The sequence below is a fragment of the Salmo salar genome, chromosome 06 (genome assembly GCF_965601325.2).
Source record: "Salmo salar chromosome 06, fSalSal1, whole genome shotgun sequence".
NCBI lineage: Eukaryota > Metazoa > Chordata > Actinopteri > Salmoniformes > Salmonidae > Salmo > Salmo salar.
In genome coordinates, this window is record NC_138296.1 from 37,900,113 (window position 1) to 37,919,291 (window position 19,179).

The 19,179-nt window shown below is 43.6% G+C and overlaps 4 protein-coding genes across 5 annotated transcripts in view; all 4 read right to left on the reverse strand.

Annotated features, from left to right (window-relative positions):
• LOC106601199 (myosin-10) overlaps window positions 1-942 on the reverse strand; it is a 62,268-nt gene extending 61,326 nt beyond the window's left edge. The window contains exon 1 of one of the 2 annotated variants that reach the window (XM_045720409.2): window positions 748-942. The gene's annotated coding sequence lies outside the window, so the exon portion shown is untranslated. The remainder of the gene's footprint in view (window positions 1-747) is intronic. The other variant, XM_045720410.2, reaches the window with a different exon arrangement.
• A 781-nt stretch (window positions 943-1,723) lies between these two features.
• On the reverse strand, window positions 1,724-4,749 carry LOC106607097 (putative ATP-dependent RNA helicase DDX47). The gene is made up of 11 exons (XM_014203696.3): window positions 4,570-4,749; window positions 4,156-4,249; window positions 3,838-4,026; window positions 3,680-3,751; window positions 3,385-3,575; window positions 3,150-3,266; window positions 2,904-3,050; window positions 2,662-2,799; window positions 2,470-2,540; window positions 2,245-2,374; window positions 1,724-2,161 (listed from the first exon to the last, which is right to left on the reverse strand). Exons 1-11 carry the CDS (start codon window positions 4,702-4,704, stop codon window positions 1,979-1,981), a joined length of 1,467 nt encoding a protein of 488 aa, XP_014059171.3. The 5' UTR covers window positions 4,705-4,749; the 3' UTR covers window positions 1,724-1,978.
• Window positions 4,750-5,026: 277 nt separating this feature from the next.
• Window positions 5,027-11,054, reverse strand: LOC106607096 (WW domain-binding protein 11). The gene is made up of 12 exons (XM_082976528.1): window positions 10,850-11,054; window positions 9,095-9,181; window positions 8,806-8,837; window positions 8,625-8,718; window positions 8,306-8,502; window positions 8,048-8,181; window positions 7,785-7,936; window positions 7,444-7,683; window positions 7,166-7,288; window positions 6,647-6,931; window positions 6,325-6,510; window positions 5,027-6,062 (listed from the first exon to the last, which is right to left on the reverse strand). Exons 2-12 carry the CDS (start codon window positions 9,156-9,158, stop codon window positions 5,413-5,415), a joined length of 2,157 nt encoding a protein of 718 aa, XP_082832654.1. The 5' UTR covers window positions 9,159-9,181; window positions 10,850-11,054; the 3' UTR covers window positions 5,027-5,412.
• A 732-nt stretch (window positions 11,055-11,786) lies between these two features.
• bglap (bone gamma-carboxyglutamate protein) lies at window positions 11,787-13,559 on the reverse strand. Its single transcript, NM_001136551.2, is given in 4 exon segments — window positions 11,787-12,115; window positions 12,880-12,973; window positions 13,149-13,196; window positions 13,413-13,559. Coding segments are annotated over 4 exon segments (306 nt in total). The 5' UTR covers window positions 13,474-13,559; the 3' UTR covers window positions 11,787-12,012.
• Window positions 13,560-19,179: the final 5,620 nt, after the last annotated feature.

Sequence of the window (19,179 nt, forward strand, 5' to 3'; positions counted from 1 at the left end):
AGGCCTACAACATAATTGTTATTTACAGCATAATTTATCGCAAGTTCCTCATCCAAGTAGACGTTTGCAGCCAAACATGGAAAGCAATTCCTCACTTTCAGGTAGAGTATTCAACGTGTTGAAGAAATGTATTCAGAATAAAGTAAGTGCCAAACAGAATCAATTGTATTTTTGTTGTTGTTGATTTGCCTGACAGGCTGGCTACATTGTTGACTCGTTTAATAACAAGCGTCTTACGCTGACTTGACTAGAGCAATCTCGCGCGCTGGTGTAACGGCGTTGTGAAGGGTACGCAATCTTGCCACACATGACAATCAACATAGACAATAAACATGTATTTATTAGATCAGATGGTCCCTGAACAACCTATATCGCTATTATAGATCACATAGATTGATAGCTGCACGTTATCTGACATTTAACCACTTTGATAAGAACAGAAACCACCTGAAATCACAGAGCTGTACTGGTCAAGGGAGTCCATTTTGGTGTAGCAACATCTCTAAAGTCATCATTTCAATTTCATTCAACTAAAATCTTCAATAAATATAACGCGATATATGCCTTTAACATATTTTAATTCAACGTATCTGGGTAATCAATAGTCCTGAACGTAATATAGCGACATCATTGCAAGTACCTCCACAGTTACGCTATTTAGCCTAAATCCATCCAGCCGGACAGTATTCAAGTTGCTAATGTAACCATGTAGAATTACAATTATTCCTAAAAGAGCTGGTCATTTACCTGGTGCTGTGAGGGAAGAAACGAGGACAACTGTTCACACGAATAGACCGACCTCCCTCTGTAATAACACTTTATGCAACAACACAATTGATATTCAGGCATCTGTCTAGGCTTTGGTATGCACCAAAGACACTGCCCCTATGGTGGGGCCGCTCAACCGAACCGACCTGACCGCTGTTACTCCGCCTACGATGGGTTGTGCAGACATGAATATTGACCAATAGATCAGCTCGTCTGAATTCAATAGCTCATTGTGATGCTTTACGTGCTATATTTTCTGTGTTGATATCCTCTGACAAACAGACGTCAAATGATAAACAAATACAAATCATGTTTTATTCTGAAGCCACGAGGTGAATGTAATATCTAGTTGTGAAAGTCTATGCACTGCACACGCCTACTTGATGCGGCTAAAACACAATTGGATTCTCACGCTGCAGTATCTAGTACCCTCGCCTCCTATTGGCTAAAAATAACGACCCCCAGAGAAAACCAACTATTTTCAGAGGAAAGATTTCTGGTCCATCGATCCACCTGTTCCTGGACCCTCAACATGAAAAACAAGTGTTCTAATTAATTTCCTTTCAATGAACTCATGATCAGTGCATGAAATAATAAATCAAGCATTTGTTCCTTCAGTCATTAACACGCTGTTGATGCAAATAACGATCTAAAGTGTTTTGTATGTTCATTAGGTATTGCATGGAGTGATATTTGACATGGTACAAATGTTACAATAAGCTACCGGAGTAACTGGTTAGATATCATGATATGCAACACCCCCATCTTGTGTCCAAATTGGTGGGGCTTATTTGTACTATTATCTTCCGGAAATATAGGTCATTGTTGGTTTTAAGTCTATTTTCGCCATTATTCCACAAATATAGTTCAACACTGTTCATGCCACCTGCATTGCTAATCTACTTTAAAAAGATTTAATAGAAATTCATGAAGATGTTATCATATCAGGATTCCATTCATGTTGACCAAGCTTTATTATCACATTGTGAACAACTCACTGAACATGATCTTGATTTTACATAAACATTTTATTACAAATGGAAATATTGATTAGGAAATTGAACAAGTCATTGGTAATTAAATAGCATGTCTCCATGATGTGGTGGTTGTAGAGAAAGCGGCCTCTTAATAACCATAGATGTTTTATATCAAGGAGAAAAATGACAGTATCTGACAATATGTACAGTATTGTGTTACTCTACTGGCAACTTTAACGTCCTCCTCTCCATGCTGCTCCACCACGTTTTTTTCCTCCTCCTCCACCTCTTCCCCCCCCTCCGCCACCACCACCAGCGCCGCCTCTTACTTTCTTCCTCACACCGCTGGACTGCTCTGTGTCATCCCCCTCTTCTCCTCTGTGCCTCTTCCTCTTTTCTCCTTGTTCCTTCATTTCCTGAGAGGGAAAGAGGTTATTGTGACTTTAAAGCTATTACAGTGGATGACGACACTGCTGAAAAGACACTGATTGAGACTCACAATTCTGGCGAATCGCTGCGCCTCGCTCACTCTCTCCACCAGCATCATCACTTCCTCCTCCTGCGTGGGGAAGGCAGGCAGCTTCTTGCCAATCAGAGTTTCGATTCGCTGGAACAGCTCCACATCATACCTGAGAGGTCAATATGTCAACCAGTAGAAAATCTTTGGACGAAGTAACCAATTTCAATAGGATTGGTTGAGAGCAAGCATAAAGGTGGCCCTTACTGTGTGACGAATGTGATGGATTTTCCAGACCGTCCTGCTCTGGCGGTTCGCCCCACTCTGTGGATGTAGTCCTGAGTACACACACACACACGATAAAATGCCACTAAACTTGCTCGGTTGGGTCCCTCATTTGTGATAACATTGAAGAGACTGCAGACCAGGGAGAAACGTACACACAAGCAAGACTGATACCTTTGAGTGAGTTGGGATGTCATAGTTAATAACACAGTCTACATGTGGAATGTCCAGTCCTCTTGATGCCACGTCCGTAGCCAGCAACACAGAGCGAGACTTAGACTTGAACTTGTTCAGCGACCCCAGACGTTTGTTCTGACCAACAGAGAAAGACATTTATACATGCAGATTCCACTGTTAGAGTATGATATTTGGAGTGAGTATGTTGGTAGACAGAAGCGTTTGGATAAGGGGGGTACCTGACTCATCTGCCCATGCAGAGGGATGGCAGTGATGCCCAAGTTCCTGAGCAGCAGCGCCACCCGCTGGGCATTGTTACACGTACTGCAGAAGATCATGAAGGAGTTCCCAGCCAGCTCGTTGATGATGGAAACCAGGTAACAATCCTGGAGGCACAGCCAGTTAACTTACAATCCAACACTAACCATACACAGCTTCTGACTTCTCCAAGAAGAATTACCATTAGAACATCAAACTTCAAGTACCTTGTATTTGGAGGGTATGAAGACGTAGTACTGCTGCAGTTTTTCTACTGTTGAGTACTTGGTGTTAACGGCACATTTAACTGGATCCTTCAGAGCTGCTCTCTGCAGCTTTGCGACCTTGGTAAATATAAAGACATCGAAGGGTTAGTGTGACAGGCCAGGTTTTAGGGGTACTCTGACAAGTCTCAAATGATTAGCTAAAAGGAATAGATAACAGGGGCTATTATGTGGGTACCTTTTTGGTCATGGTGGCAGAGAAGAGAAACGTGCGTCTGTCTCTGGGAATAACCTTTAGGATCTTGTCCACCTCAGTCTCAAAGTCCATGTTGAGGATCCGGTCTGCCTCATCCATCACCAGGAACTTCAGCGCTCGCAGTGAGAAGCCTTTGGTGTTCTCTAAGTGGTCTATCAACCGCCCGGGGGTGGCTGTTATGACACCCATGGTGAATACACAGTTAGTATCAACCAGGAATGCACTTAAAAGATGGTACCATACTATGCAACTGAAAGGGATTAAGTCATTTTCTCACCAATGACAATGTGAGGCTTCTTGGCCAGGACCAGGGATTGGGACATCATGTCAATTCCTCCAACTATAACAGCTGAAACAGGAAAAAAAGACAAGCAAGTTAAAACAGTCACATGAGTTCCTTCAAATATGTTTCTACTCCTTCCAATGTCCACGTACCAGTCTTGACTCCGATGCTGGAGCCCAGGGCCTCAAACTGCTCTGCTATCTGGAAAGCCAGCTCTCTGGTGGGGGTGAGTATGAGTGTGTGCAGCCTCTGAGCGGAAGCGAGGAGTGACTGCAGGATGGGCAGAGCAAACGCCCCGGTCTTCCCTGAGCCGGTCTCTGCTAAGCCAATTACATCCTTTCCTGAGATAGGAGAGAAGAAAGTGCATCGTGAGTGTACAGACAGACATGAGACCTTCCACCTATTGGACAGGTCTTTACCAACTGTTTTATACATGGCACAAACATGAACATTCACCCAACTGAACTCACCTTGTAAGGCTACAGGTATTGCCTCTACCTGGATCTTTGTAGGAGTCTTCCATCCCAACTGTTCACAAGCTTCACACAGCACTTCAGTTACACCCTATATTAACAGATGCATGCCATAGCATAAATATGTAAACACGTTAGAATATGGAGTCGATGTTACACATCTTCACAAATCGCATGGCTGAATGCGCGCCCCATTTTTAAATGTCTGTCAATGACATCATATCATCTCACAGCTGTACCCAGCTCTCTACCTGGTGAACCGTAGGATGCTGAACTGTATGTGGGGGGATGAAAGACAGTTAACTTGCTAACTTATCAGCGGTAGGTTGGTTTGTTGATGTGCTGTTAACGAACGTTAGCCCGCCTCCAAGCTTATCCACCATTTCCATTTAGCTAGCTAACGTTACTCACCAGATCCTTGAAGGTCTTCACTGGCTCATCGTTTTCAGCGATATTAACGTTACTGTTATCATCGTCACTACTCGAATTTTCATCCTTTGCGCCATCTGTTTTTATCTCAACACTTTTCTCCGAGTCGTCCGCCATGCTTGTTTGCCAACGTGCCGTCTACGCTAAAGTGCGCATGTACGGAAATGGATTACATTTCATGCTATGCTTTCTGGGACTTGATGTTCCCCGCTGAATTTATAAATCATTTAAATTAATTGCAATGTTTACACCACTTTGTCGAACGTTGCAGATAGAAATGCCATGAATAGAGCTGTGATTCCTTATCCTACATAGTTCTTCCATCTGAATGATCCAAAACGTTGCATCCTGCTGAACGAGCCTGTTCATCATGGTGGTTTATTAATTTGTAGTCTGACTTATGAAACGATTAAAAAAAGATTGGACTGAAAATAGTTCATTGAGTTTAAGTATTTATTTAGTTACAGGTCTAACCATTTCAGACAAGCACACACTCATTTGGATTTTCCTACAAACGCCCAACAAAACACCCCCCTTCTTTCTTTGAAATCCATCACGTTTCTCAGTTCAACAATAAAATAAACATTTGACAGTCATAAAAAAACACTAGCTTTTTCATAAAGATTGAGCCAAATTATCATAGCCATGTACAGTAAGTTGGTAGGGAGGAGATTCTATTCTCATTGTGAAAAACAACATTTAGAGGAACCAATGTGTTTCTGAGCAGCATCTGCTTGATGGTATCACTAACACTTTCCTCATGACCCCTACTGTTCATTCCTTCTCAACACACCCACCCTTTTCACCCTGCAGCCCTTGTCAGTCTCAGAGGAGTCCCTCCATCTCCCTCATGAAGGCCTCATACATCTGGTCCTTGGTCTTCATGTTGGGCTGAGAGACTGGGCCCATCTGAGTAGGGTTGGCTGACCCCATGGGGGCAGCCATCGACTGCTGCTTCTGGCCTCCCACCCTTTCCTCTCTTCTTCCTCTCTTTTCCATAGGCCCTCCTCCGCTCCCGGCCCCTTTATCCCTGCGCACCCTCAGCGCCGTGGGCACGAAGCGGGTGACCTCTGTCTTGTGGTTGATGATCTGGGGTTTGGCTGAGATGGTGGCTCCGCCACTCCCCGGGCCTGTTGCCAGATTGCTGCCTCCGGCTGAGACAGAGGTGATGTTGGCCCGCTTCTCGATGGTTGGTGCATGGTGGTGGCTGGTGGGGTTTGAGCCCGACGGCGGGGCACTTGTCCCCGGGGGAGGGGGCATCTGCATCCCTGGGCGCATGGACATAGGCATGGAAGGAGGGGGCAGCATGGAGGCATTGGGGTTGCTCTGGGAGCCATCTGGGTTGGAGCCGGGTTTCTGGCGGTGGACGATGCTGGGGGGAGCGCTGAGGACGTTGGAGTTAAGTGGTGGGGGGAAAAGAGAGAGGGGAGGGGCAAGTTGGCGTGGGGGGCCAGATCGTGGTGGAGGGGGGATACCTACAGAAAGGGAGAAGGAGATTAGACTGGGGGGAAATCCTGCTTTATTCCCATGCTTTGCAGCCCAAAATACATTTGACATTTATTTTAGCTTGAGCTATGTGCCATGTTGACATATTTTTATTACTGTTAACTTTGGGTACCGCTGAACTGTAGTTATGTTTAAAATATATGTATGTTTTGACAATGTTCTGTGTTTAAGGACAAGGGATAAAGTCATATGAAATTCCAATAAAAGGCACAAAAATACATCCACACATACCTGGGGGAGCTGGGGGAGGCAGTCTGGGTGGGGGTCCCCGGGGTGGAGGACCAGGAGGGAGACCTGGAGGGGGGCCTGGGGGAGGGCCAGGGGGACGACCTGGTGGGGGTCCAGGGGGCAGTAGCCGGGGCATCGGCCCCCTTGGACCACCTAGCATACCAGGCGGCCTCAAAAACGGTGGAGCACCTTAGGATGACAAACAAGACATATCATATGACATATCACATCATAGTATGTTGTTTTAGTAATTTGATAGTAATGAAGCAACGTCACACAAGATGACACTGTACTCCAATCATTACTACACATAAAACCAACTAACCGGGTGGAGGGCCGGGAGGCAGGCCAGAGGGTGGACCAGGAGGCCTCATTGGAGGAGCTGGGGGTGGTCCCAACGGTGGAGGTCCTGTTCCTGGTGGACCCTGCATGTGTAGAGGTGGTTGCTGTCCTCCCATTGGTCCAGAGGGTGGAGGCATGCGCTGATTGGGTATAAGATGAGATTGGTTGTCGCCTGGTGGTCCCCTATCCTCGATGTCTGAGTCGTCAGAGTCGGTGTACTCCTCCTCAACTTCCTCTTCCTCCTCTTCGTCTTCAGGGATGGACTGCCCTGTAGACAAATAATAAAGGGGGATGAGTGAGAAAGGGATGAAGGAAGAAAGTATAATCTAGTTCCCATGGATAAATCATCCTCCAGCGAATACAAACCTATTTAAATTACGTCATTCTCCAAAATAGTGTCATTCTCCAAAATAGTGTCAACAATCCAATCATTCATCTGCATCATCAAGTCCTGCTGAAGTGTGGTAGTGGTGTTGTGTGCAGACTGAAGGAGATACAGTACCTGCCATCCTAAGCATCATAGCCTGCAGAGGAGTGATGGCCTTTTTCTTCTTCACAATCCTCTTCTTCTTGCTCTTCTCCCTGGGTGCTGAGGGGGGCATGTCTGCAAACCGCACACTGCGTCCTGCAAAACATATCACACAACCTCGTGTAAAACGCCATATCTGTGTTATCATTCTTTAAACTACAACACCAAGCAGTGCACAGACTTGAAGACAGAACCCAACACACTTGGGGTGATCAAGCAAGCACATATGCGGACAAGGCTCCGCCTCTCACCTGCATGTCTGTCCCCTCTGTCCTCCTCTCTGCCCTTCTCTCTATCGTCCTCCTGCCGGTCCACCATCATCCTCTTGTCAACCTCGCCTCCTTCATCCCTATCTCCTTCACTGTCCTCTTCAGAGTCGCTGTCGTCTTCCTCCCCATCGTCTCCCTCGCTCTCGCTCCCACTGTCCCTCTCTCCTCCCATCAGCATAGTGTCCATGGCTTTCTCCATGTCAGAGGCCTGGTTGGACGCATCTGGTTGTAGGCAGAGAAAGGTGGATTTGGATGAGAAAGTAGAATGAAGCATATTTATTCCTCCTGATCAGTAGTGCAGTAGTGAGGTGTGTTTGCAGTACCTGCATCTGCTGCGAACTGGGCCCTGCGTGAGGCGTACAGCGCCAGGACCTGAGACGGTGGGGGGCCAGGTGGGGGACCTGGGGGTTTCCTACCAGGGGGTAACCGAGGGACGCCTGCCACCGCTGCAGACATGGAGGCACCAATCGCCTTACTAAAAGAGAGAGAGTGAGAGAGAGAGTGTTTACAGAGCAGCTGGTTGGGTTGTGGTATTGTCCATAGGAATGATACTGAGACAGCACTGTAAATTCAGGGGACTGCCCACCTAAACGAGGTGCCCTTCTTCAGGATGGAGGGAGGCTGGGCCCCGGGCAGGGGGATGTCCTGGATCAGGATGCTGGAGGGGGCGTGGGGCATCTCTGGGAGTGGGATGCTATCCACCTCCACCAGTTCAGCATTCTAGTTGACAGAGCGTGGAAGAGAAATGGTGAATAGTGAACAACAGCAACAATTATGACATGATCTCAGCACTGCTCGGTTAATCTGTGCAATTTATACATGTTCATCAGCATAGCGTACACACCTTGACTGAGTCGAAGTAGAGTGACAGCTTGCCACGATTGCTCTCATAGTCCAGCTCCAGTTTGCGTAGTTCTTTGTAAGTGTCTGGGTTCTCTCTTTCGTACAAACGTACGATGCGCTCAAACGTCTCCCGTAGCTTCTTCCTCTTGTCCCTCAGCACCTTCTCATTCAGCAGCGGCTGCTGCACAGGGTTGAACTCTGGCACAGGAAAAAACAGAAAACGGATGTGAACAGGAGAAAAGAAAATGATTCGCAAGATCTTTTTGGAAGACAAATAACAAACGCACAACCTTGTTTAAAACCCGTTTGCAATGGCTCACCCATTTCATCCAGCTTCTCCATGTCTTTGATGATCTGTCTGGGGTCCTTCATCTTCAGTACAGCTGTTCTCACCATCATCCTCTGCTTCTTGTTCTGTGGCGCAGCAAAGAAGAGCACAGTGAGTTTTATAGACAGAATACAAAGTCAACCTATCATTCAACTTGTCAGCCAAGGTCTTACCTTCTTCAGCTCCCGTTTCCTGGCCTCCTTCCCTGAAGAGGAAAAGGCACCGCATTAAGTTTGATGTAGAACCTGTTACCTGACAGCTCCTCTACATTGATGCATTTACTATTGTTCATAGTGCTGCTGAGCTCAATAACAGACACTGAAATGATTTTCCTTTCACATACATGGGATCCCCTGATGCTTAAGAAACAATGGGTGTCCACTGATGTGTTCATGCTCAAGTTGAGGTGAACGTATGATGTGAGCGGTCACATGACGACGGAAAGGGTATGATGTTACTTACTGGCCTGGTCGGTGGGGTTCATGAACTTCCCACTCTTGGTGGAGGAGGTCGAACGTCGCCCCATGGTGACGGCGCGTCTCCTTCACCCTGCCAGGGAAGATACAGTATCAACTTATTGGAATCAGGAGAAAAGACAAATCTATAAGTTATATTTCTAAGATACCTGCTGGGATGGTGTAAATAAAACTAGGCTGCATTACACACTGCAATGGATATTTCAACCATGAGCCCCAGCCTGCTCTGCTCTTGCTGAACAAAAACTTTTTGTGTGATGCCTAACCAATGCCTGTGCTGTGTAGGCCTACGGTGGCAGTTCAGAGGGAGAGTCAGAGGCTTCTTCCAAAAAATGCACTCTTGCGCATGAACAGTGTTTCCCAAACCTGGTCCTTGAGTACCCCCAACAGTACACATTTCTATTGTAACCCTGGACAAGCATGCCTGATTCAACTTGTCAATTAATCATCAAGCCCTCAATGAGGTGTGTTTGTCAAGAGCCACAACGAAACGGTGTACTGTTGGGAGTATTAGAGGACCAGGGTTGGGAAACACTATGTTCAGTTCAGTTTGAGAAGGAGAGCGCGAAGATGAGGAGGACCGGAGGTCAAGTGTTACTACTATAATTGATTTGATTAATGATGATGTAGGCCTATTTATCAGAGTTATTGACCTCACAATAAGCCAAATTCAAGTAACTTACATTGTGGTGCTGAAACGAAGCAGTGGCAAAATCAATCAGAAAATGGGCAGCTCATGGTGCTGAAAGTAGGCAAATTCGAGTAGACATAATTCATTTCAACAGTCTTCATTTTAATTAGTTAACTAAGAACAAGAGGGCTTTGTGTTGGAGCCTATTTAAGAAATAAGAGGTAGGCCTACATGTTTGGCAGACTCAATTAGCAGCCTATAGCCTATGTCAATAGATTTGTTGGTCAATTCCTCCATCCACTCTTTAAATAACAGCACTTCACTGACACGGAGGTAGGCTAACTTAAAACCAAGACTCGAATTGATGGGGTATGAGACGGTATGCCATAGGCCTGCTTTTTATTAAAGAAAATGGCAAAAAAAGAAAAAAACAGACCTGATTATATTAAGTGATCTATAACAGTGCATATGTTCATTCTTAGCCTGTAATTTAAAAAATATTCTTCTTTAAGGCTCTGGTCTGTCCAAGAAGTGAGAGTAAACGGTAGACATGTTCTCTGCTATCCACTTTGTTTTAATTATTATTTTGGTATAGGGGAGGGTCACTCGTTTTTTGCGTTCAAGGAGGGTTTAGGTAAAATATATTTTGCTCTAGGGAGGGCCATCCATTTCAGAGAGGTCCTTATTATAAATAACTTTCACTCTCTTGCTGCAATTAAACCAATAATTAATTGCCTTTTGACATTGTGCTGGAAAACATACTTGTACATACAAGTTCGTCTCCCAGCACGTCACAAGACAATTGTTGGTTGAATAGCAGCTAGTCAGAAGTATACGTTAACTAGTCCAAACTAACAACTGACGTTAGCTAAATTAGCTAACAAAACTGTACAAGTTCTAATGTTAGCTAGCTATAGATGATGCAAATACTCGCCAATATTAATTTGCTGAAATGTTAAATAGTTAGTTAGCTAGCAAATGTTGTAACCAACGGTAGCTATATCACCAAAGTCTGCAGGTTTCACATCAGCATAACGTTAGCTAGCTAAATTAGCCAGTCAACTAGCTCGATGAATAGGTAACGAAGAAGCTAACTTTAATTGACTCTACCTTTATCCACGTGAAAACTGTGGTCAGTGTGCCTTTCCCCTCTCTTACTTTCCAATCGGGTAAATGGTAAACTATAAATGTCGTTGCCTGTATCAAACTAATGTATGTAATACCCTTTTAGATCACACTGACATAAACGCTCTTGGCTAATTGATGCAGTCCGCCATGTTTTGATTGCCGCGAGCTAGGGCGGAAGTCTCGTGTGAGATAAACCGGAAACGCCAAAAAAGAAGGTCAAACAAAATACGCTCAACCCCCCCAGTGGCTGACCTAGTAGACTGCAGTTTTGCACTCAAAGTCTTTGCTTCATGTCTGCAGTTTTGGGTGAACCTGCTACCTTTGCTACTGCTACTGTTACTGTTACGAATAGCCTACGCTTCAACCAAGTTCTCTTGCAGGTGAGGGCCTTTTGCATTGTATTATACATGATTTTTTGGGTAGAATGGCCAGGTTACACTAATCTTAAGGCAAGATGACCTTACATAAATACGAACATTATTGACAGTGATGACCAAGTTAAATGCCCCAGCCTTGGGATAATTTATGCAATTCAACTTGTCTTTGTTTCGACAGAGGCACAACAGGTAGATATGTTTGTTCATGCAATATCAAATGCAATGTAGTCTAAATGTTTTCAGCTGTCATAGATGGTTTATATTCATGAAGGTGCTGAAGATCTGTACATGTAACTTTTCTCTTTCAATATTTGTAAACAAAGTCAGTAATGTCATGCCAATGGAACTTTTTGCTCCACTATAATTGCTCCACTATGTTTGTATCAAAGTCTTTACCAGCCTTTGATACCATAGAGGTCATTTCTTCAGGTCTCCGTTAAGTGTGTAGCCTAATCTGTTTCTCATTTGTTCCCTTTAGGAAATTACAGATCTCACACAATTTATCATGTTATGTAATATGAAATAATTTTATGAAAGACACATTGTTTAGATAATTTTATTGACCATACTACACTACAGAATATTACCAAATAGTTATTTTAATGACTTCTCATTGTTCTCTTTCTCTCCTGCTCTCCCTCTAACACCGTATCAATTTACACTTAATTTATTTCGATTTATTCAGATGTTTCATCCTCAGAACATTACAACTATTTCTCTCCAAAAAGCCTTGCAGAATGGAAGTTGGTTTGTGGAGTGGGTTGACATCTAGTATGGGATTGGTCCATAGAATTCGGTGTAGGCAGCAATGATCCCAGCTGTGTCCATCATATTCTCACACCAGTAGTTAAGCTCACACACCTCCCTCAGACTGGGAATGAAAGGGTTGGGCAGTTTCCATAAAATAAGAGGAAGAGGTGAAAGAAGCGAGGGGGAAGAAAAAAAAACATAGATGAAAATCTGGATATTATCCAGTGTGAAGAAAAAAGGCTTATATAATTAACACTTCACTCCATGATAACAACAGGAAATTACCTGAATATTTGAGCACATTTAATCTTAAATGAATCTTAAATGAAGTGGAAATTATGCTTGTTCCCATACAAACATTGATTAACAGCAAAACACATACACTGATTGTACAAAACATTAAGAACACTGGCTCTTTCCATGATATAGACTGACCAGGTCAATCCAGGTGAGAGCTATAATCCCTTATTGATGTCACTTGTTAAAGCCACGTCAGTCAGTGTAGATGAAGGGGAAGAGACACGTTAAAGAGGGATTTTTAAGCCTGGAGACAATTGAGACATGGATTGTGAACTGTATGTGTTCCATTCAGAGGGTGAATGGCCAAGACTAAAGATTTAAGTGCCTTTGAACAGGGTACCGGGCGCACCGGTTTGTGTCAAGAACGGCAACACTGTTGGGTTTTTCACACTCAATAGTTTCCAGTGTGTATTAAGAATGGTCCACCACCCAAATTACATCCAGTCAACTTCACACAACTGTGGGAAGCATTGGAGTCAACATGGGCCAGCATCCCTGTGGAACGCTTTCGACACCTTGTAGAAAAACAACCTTGTGTGCCAGGCTATCAGATGACATACATGGGACAACAGAACAGTACTGTACCTCTCCAGCTGAGTCAGGGACAAGTCTGCAAGGGCAGTGCCGGCTCTCTTCTGTCGCACCAAAGTGGAGGCCAGGTCCTTCTTAACAAACACACCTGTAAGGTCATAGAACATATGAACTTTTTAAAACGAGAGAAATATAAACAAGTGTAATCACACTGCACTTAGAATAACCATGTTCAGTGCATCTACGACTGGTCATCAACATTACAGTACACACAATCAGACCACTGCCATTCTGGTACCAATTATCCTACTGATGTCTCTTACCCACTCTTTTCTCACTAGCAGGCTTTGAGGCAGTGGAGGTAGAGGAGTCTGTGTAGAGAGGAAACAGTATTGTACATGATTAATCATCTCGACTACAAATCAACTACAACATTATACATTGTTTACATGTTTTATTTATTCTTTAACATTTATATGAAGTTTCATTTTTTATTTGATTATTTTTGATTAAATCCGAAATATAGTTGCACATTTTGCACAGGTGCAAAACCTTGACTAACACTGTCGCTCTATCTCTGCTCTTACCTCCAATAGAGTGGCACACACATGCCAGAGCACAGAGGACAAGGATGGCCAAGGGCTTCATCTTTCTCTTTGCTGTTGGTTCACGATCTGGACGATCAACAAGTATGAGATTTAGACTGTTCTGTCTTGCTTGTCTCTCTCACCAGTACATGAACACACACTCAGTTTATAGTTATGACCCTCACAATATCTTGAGTTTGTGATTGGTTGAGGAATCATGTATCATACACCCACAAGTAACAGCAAATGTACACTGGCACATGAATAGATACACACACACACACCCTGAATTCTCAAATAATTGTTGCATATATTCTAAACATTCGAAAAAAACATTCTACATTTATGCTTCATCATATTTTTTGGTGAGGTCATGCTTTAAAAGAAAAACAACTGTTTTTTAAAAACCCCATGAAAAAAATTGTGTTACACCTTTTATACTTAACTGTTGTAAAAACATATGTACATGTCTCTAATAACTCCCACATCTACAGTGGGGGCCAAAATGTACACCCTTGATTAAGATGAAATAAATAATTATATTACTGAGTTAAATTGTATGCTCAAAAAAATGAGGAAATTAAATAATTATATTACTAAGTTAAATTGTTTGTTCCAAAATGTTATACTAATACACAGTGGTGGAAAAAGTACCTAATTGTAATACTTGAGTATAAGTAGAGATACCTTAATAGAAAATTACTAAAGTGAAAATTATCCAGTAAAATACTTTAGTAAAAGTATAAAACTATTTGGTTTTAAATATACTCCAGTAACAAAAGTAAATGTAATTGCTAAAATATACTTAAGTATCAAAAGTAAAAGTGTGAATAATTTCACATTCCTTATATTATGAAGCAAACCAGACGGCACTATTTAGATTTTTTTTACGGATAGCTAGGGGCACACTCCAACACTCAGACATCATTTACAGATAGCTAGGGGCACACTCCAACACTCAGACATCATTTACAAACATAGCATGTGTGTTTAGTGAGTCTGCCAGATCAGATGCAGTAGGGATGACCAGGGGTGTTCTCTTGATAAGTGTGTGAATTGGACAATTTTCCTGTCCTGCTAAGCATTCGAAATGTAACAAGTACTTTAGGGTGTCAGGGAAAATGTATGGAGTAAAAAGTACATTATTTTCCTTAGGAATGTAGTAAAAGTAAAAGTTGTCATAAATGTAAATAGTGAAGTAAAGTACAGAAACCCAAAACAACTACTTAAGTAGTACTTTAAAGTATTTTTACTTAAGTACTTTACACCACTGCTAATACAATTCTTCAGAGAAAGAGATTTTGTTTAAAGTAATACCTTTTTAGAAAAAAAGTAATGGTCAAAACTATTGACATCCCTGTTTTCAATAGCTTTCAATACTTCACCTTGCTAGGATAATGGCAATGAGGCATTTTATTTTATGAGTTGGAAAACATATTGGGAGGGATCTTAGACCATTCCTCCATACATAATCCTTCCAGATCCATGATATCCTTCATCTGTGCTTATAGACTGCCCTCTTCTATTCAAACCACAGATTTTCTATGGATTTCAAGTCTAGAGACTGAGATGGCCATTCCAAAATGTTGATTTTGTAGCCAATTAACCATTTCTTTGTGGATGTTGATGTGTGCTTGGGGTTATTGTCTTGCTGGAAGATCCACTTGCTGCCAAGTTTCAACCTCCTGGCAGAGGCAATCCGTTTTTGGCTAAAATGTCCGTGTACTGGGTAAAGTTCATGATGACATTGGCCTCAGCAAGGGCCCCAGGACAAGTGGAAGCAAAATAGCCCCATAACATTCAAGATCCATCACCATATTTTACAGTTGGTATGGGGTTCTTTTCTGCTTATGCATTCTCAATTCAACGTCAAACCCACCAGTGGTGTGCGTGGCCAAAGAGCTCTATTTTCATGTCATCTGACCATAGCACTGATTCCAATACAAGTGCCAATGCTGTTTAGAAAACTCCAGGCGTTTACATTTGTTGGATGACATGAAAATAGAGAATGAAAATGTCCCAATTTTTTTGCCATACAATTTAGCTCAGTATTTGAATTATTTATTTTATACAGTCATTTTTGCTCATCTTTATCAAGGGTGTCAATAATTTCAGACCCCACTGTACCCCACTGTACCCCACTGACTGGGGACACTGTGCCATGTCCCCAGTCAGCCAAACCAATCACTGGACCCATATGTTCACTTGGCTACGCATGCCTCTCTCTAATATCAATATGCCTCGTCCATTACTGTCCTGGTTAGTGATTACTGTCTTATTTCACTGTAGAGCCTCTAGCCCTGCTCAATATGCCTTAACCAACCATGTTGTTCCACCTCCTACATATGCGATGACATCACCTGGTTTAAACGTCTCTAGAGACTATATCTCTCTCATCATTACTCAATGCCTAGGTTTACCTCCAATGTACTCACATCCTACCTTACCTTTGTCTGTACACTATGCCTTGAATCTATGCTATCGTGCCCAGAAACCTGCTCCTTTTACTCTCTGTTCCAAACGTGCTAGACGGCCAGTTCGTATAGCCTTTAGCCGTACACTTCTCCTACTTCTCCTCTGTTCCTCTGGTGATGTGGAGGTTAATCCAGGTCCTGCAGTGCCTAGCTCCACTCCCACTCCCCAGGTGCTCTCATTTGTTGACTTCTGTAACCGTAAAAGCCTTGGTTTCATGCATGTTAACATTAGAAGCCTACTCCCTAAGTTTGTTTTACTCACTGCTTTAGCACACTCTGCCAACTCAGATGACTTAGCCGTGTCTGAATCCTGGCTTAGGAAAACCACCAAAAACCCTGAAATCTCCATCGCTAACTATAACATTTTCCGCCAAGATAGAACTGCCAAAGGGGGCGGTGTTGCAATCAACTGCAAAGATAACCTGCAGAGTTCTGTATTACTATCCAAGTCTGTACCCAAACAATTCGAGCTTCTACTTCTAAAAATTCACCTTTCCAGAAACAAGTCTCTCACTGTTGCCGCTTGCTATAGACCTCCCTCTGCCCCCAGCTGTGCCCTCGATACCATATGTGAATTGATTGCCCCCCATCTATCTTCTGAGCTCATGCTACTAGGTGACCTAAACTGGGACATGCTTAACACCCCGGCCATCCTACAATCAAAGCTTGATGCCCTCAATCCCACACAAATTATCAATGAACCTACCAGGTACAACCCCAAATCTGTAAACACGGGCACCCTCATAGATGTCATCCTAACTAACTTGCCCTCCAAATACACTTCTGCTGTTTTCAATCAAGATCTCAGCGATCACTGCCTCATTGCCTGCATCCGTAATGGGTCTGCGAACAAACTACCACCCCTCATCACTGTCAAACGCTCCCTAAAACACTTCTGCGAGCAGGCCTTTCTAATCGACCTGGCCGGGGTATCCTGGAATGACATTGACCTCATCCCGTCAGTAGATGATGCCTGGCTATTCTTTAAAAGTGCCTTCCTCACCATCTTAAATAAGCATGCCCCACTCAAAAAAATGTAGAACTAGGAATAGATATAGTCCTTGGTTCACTCCAGACCTGTCTGCCCTTGACCAGCATAAAAACATCCTGTGGCGTTCTGCATTAGCATCGAATACCACCCTTGATATGCAACTTTTCAGGGAAGTTAGGAACAAATATACACAGGCAGTTAGAAAAGCTAAGGCTAGCTTTTTCAAACAGAAATTTGCATCCTGTAGTACTAACTCAAACAAGTTCTGGGACACTGTAAAGTCCATGGAGAATAAGAGCACCTCCTCCCAGCTGCCCACTGCTCTGAGGCTAGGAAACACTGTTACCACCGATAAATCCACTATAATTGAGAATTTCAATAAGCATTTCTCTACGGCTGGCCATGCTTTCCACCTGGCTACCCCTACCCCTGTCAACTGCCCGGCACCCTCCACAGCAACCCGCTAAAGCCCCCACCATTTCTCCTTCACCCAAATCCAGATAGCTGATGTTCTGAAAGTGCTGCAAAATCTGGACCCATACAAATCAGCCGGGCTAGACAATCTGGACCCTCTCTTTCTAAAATTATCGGCCGAAATTGTTGCAACCCCCATTACTAGCCTGTTCAACCTCTCTTTCGTATCGTCTGAGATTCCCAAAGATTGGAAAGCTGCCGCGGCCATCCCTCTCTTCAAAGGGGGTGACACTCTAGACCCAAACTGCTACAGACCTATATCTATCCTACCCTGTCTTTCTAAGGTCTTCGAAAGCCAAGTTAACAAACAGATTACCGACCATTTCGAATCCCACCGTACCTTCTCCGCTATGCAATCTGGTTTCAGAGCTGGTCATGGGTGCACCTCAGCCACGCTCAAGGTCCTAAACGACATCATAACCGTCATCGATAAGAGACATTACTGTGCAGCCGTATTCATCGACCTGGCCAAGGCTTTCGACTCTGTCAATCACCACATTCTTATTGGCAGACTTGACAGCCTTGGTTTCTCAAATGATTGCCTCGCCTGGTTTACCAACTACTTCTCTGATAGAGTTCAGTGTGTCAAATCAGAGGGCCTGTTGTCCGGACCTTTGGCAGTCTCTATGGGTGTGCCACAGGGTTCAATTCTTGGGCCGACTCTCTTCTCTGTATACATCAATGATGTTGCTCTTGCTGCTGGTGATTCTCTGATCCACCTCTATGCAGACGACTCCATTCTGTATACTTCTGGCCCCTCTTTGGACACTGTGTTAACTAACCTCCAGACGAGCTTCAATGCCATACAACTCTCCTTCCGTGGCCTCCAACTGCTCTTAAACGCAGGTAAAACTAAATGCATGCTATTCAATCAATCACTGCCCGCACCTGCTCGCCCATCCAGCATCACTACTCTGGACGGCTCTGACTTAGAATACGTGGACAACTACAAATACCTGGGTGTCTGGTTAGACTGTAAACACTCCTTCCAGACTCACATTAAGCATCTCCAATCCAAAATTAAATCTAGAATCGGCTTCCTATATCGCAACAAAGCATCCTTCACTCATGCTGCCAAACACACCCTTGTAAAACTGACCATCCTACCGATCCTCGACTTCGGTGATGTCATCTATAAAATAGCCTCCAACACTCTACTCAATAAACTGGATGTAGTCTATCACAGTGCCATCCGTTTTGTCACCAAAGCCCCATACACTACCCACCATTGCAACCTGTACGCTCTTGTTGGTTGGCCCTCGCTTCATACTCGCCGCCAAACCCACTGGCTACAGGTTATCTACAAGTCTCTGCTAAGTAAAGCCCTGCCTTATCACAGCTCACTGGTCACCATAGCAGCACCCACTCGTAGCATGCGCTCCAGCAGGTATATCTCACTGGTCACTCCCAAAGCCAATTCCTCCTTTGGCTGCCTTTCCTTCCAGTTCTCTGCTGCCAATGACTGGAACGAACTGCAAAAATCTCTGAAGCTGGAGACTCATATCTCCCTCACTAGCTTTAAGCACCAGCTGTCAGAGCAGCTCACAGATCACTGCACCTGTACATAGCCCATCTGTAAACAGCCCATCTATCTACCTACCTCATCCCCATACTGTATTTATTTATTTATCTTGTTCCTTTGCACCCCAGTATCCCTACTTGCACATTCATCTTCTGCACATCTACCATTCCAGTGTTTAATTGCTATATTGTAATTACTTCGCCACCATGGCCTATTTATTGCCTTAACTTACCTCATTTGCACTCACTGTATATAGACTTTTCGTTTTCTTTTGTTCTACAGTATTATTGACTGTATGTTTTTTTT

Bases quoted from the DNA above. Each gene is read 5' to 3' on its own strand.
- LOC106607097 (XM_014203696.3), bottom strand. From the start codon at position 4,704: ATGGCGGACGACTCGGAGAAAAGTGTTGAGATAAAAACAGATGGCGCA. The intron at 2,800-2,903 runs GTACCCCCCTTA...TCTGTTGGTCAG, and splicing joins TGCATGGGCAGATGAGTCAG to AACAAACGTCTGGGGTCGCT. The intron at 2,162-2,244 runs GTGAGTCTCAAT...TTTCCCTCTCAG, and splicing joins CGCAGCGATTCGCCAGAATT to GAAATGAAGGAACAAGGAGA.
- LOC106607096 (XM_082976528.1), bottom strand. From the start codon at position 9,158: ATGGGGCGACGTTCGACCTCCTCCACCAAGAGTGGGAAGTTCATGAAC. The intron at 7,684-7,784 runs GTACTGCAAACA...GCCTACAACCAG, and splicing joins CCAGTTCGCAGCAGATGCAG to ATGCGTCCAACCAGGCCTCT. The intron at 7,289-7,443 runs GTGAGAGGCGGA...TATGTTTTGCAG, and splicing joins CAGAGGGGACAGACATGCAG to GACGCAGTGTGCGGTTTGCA.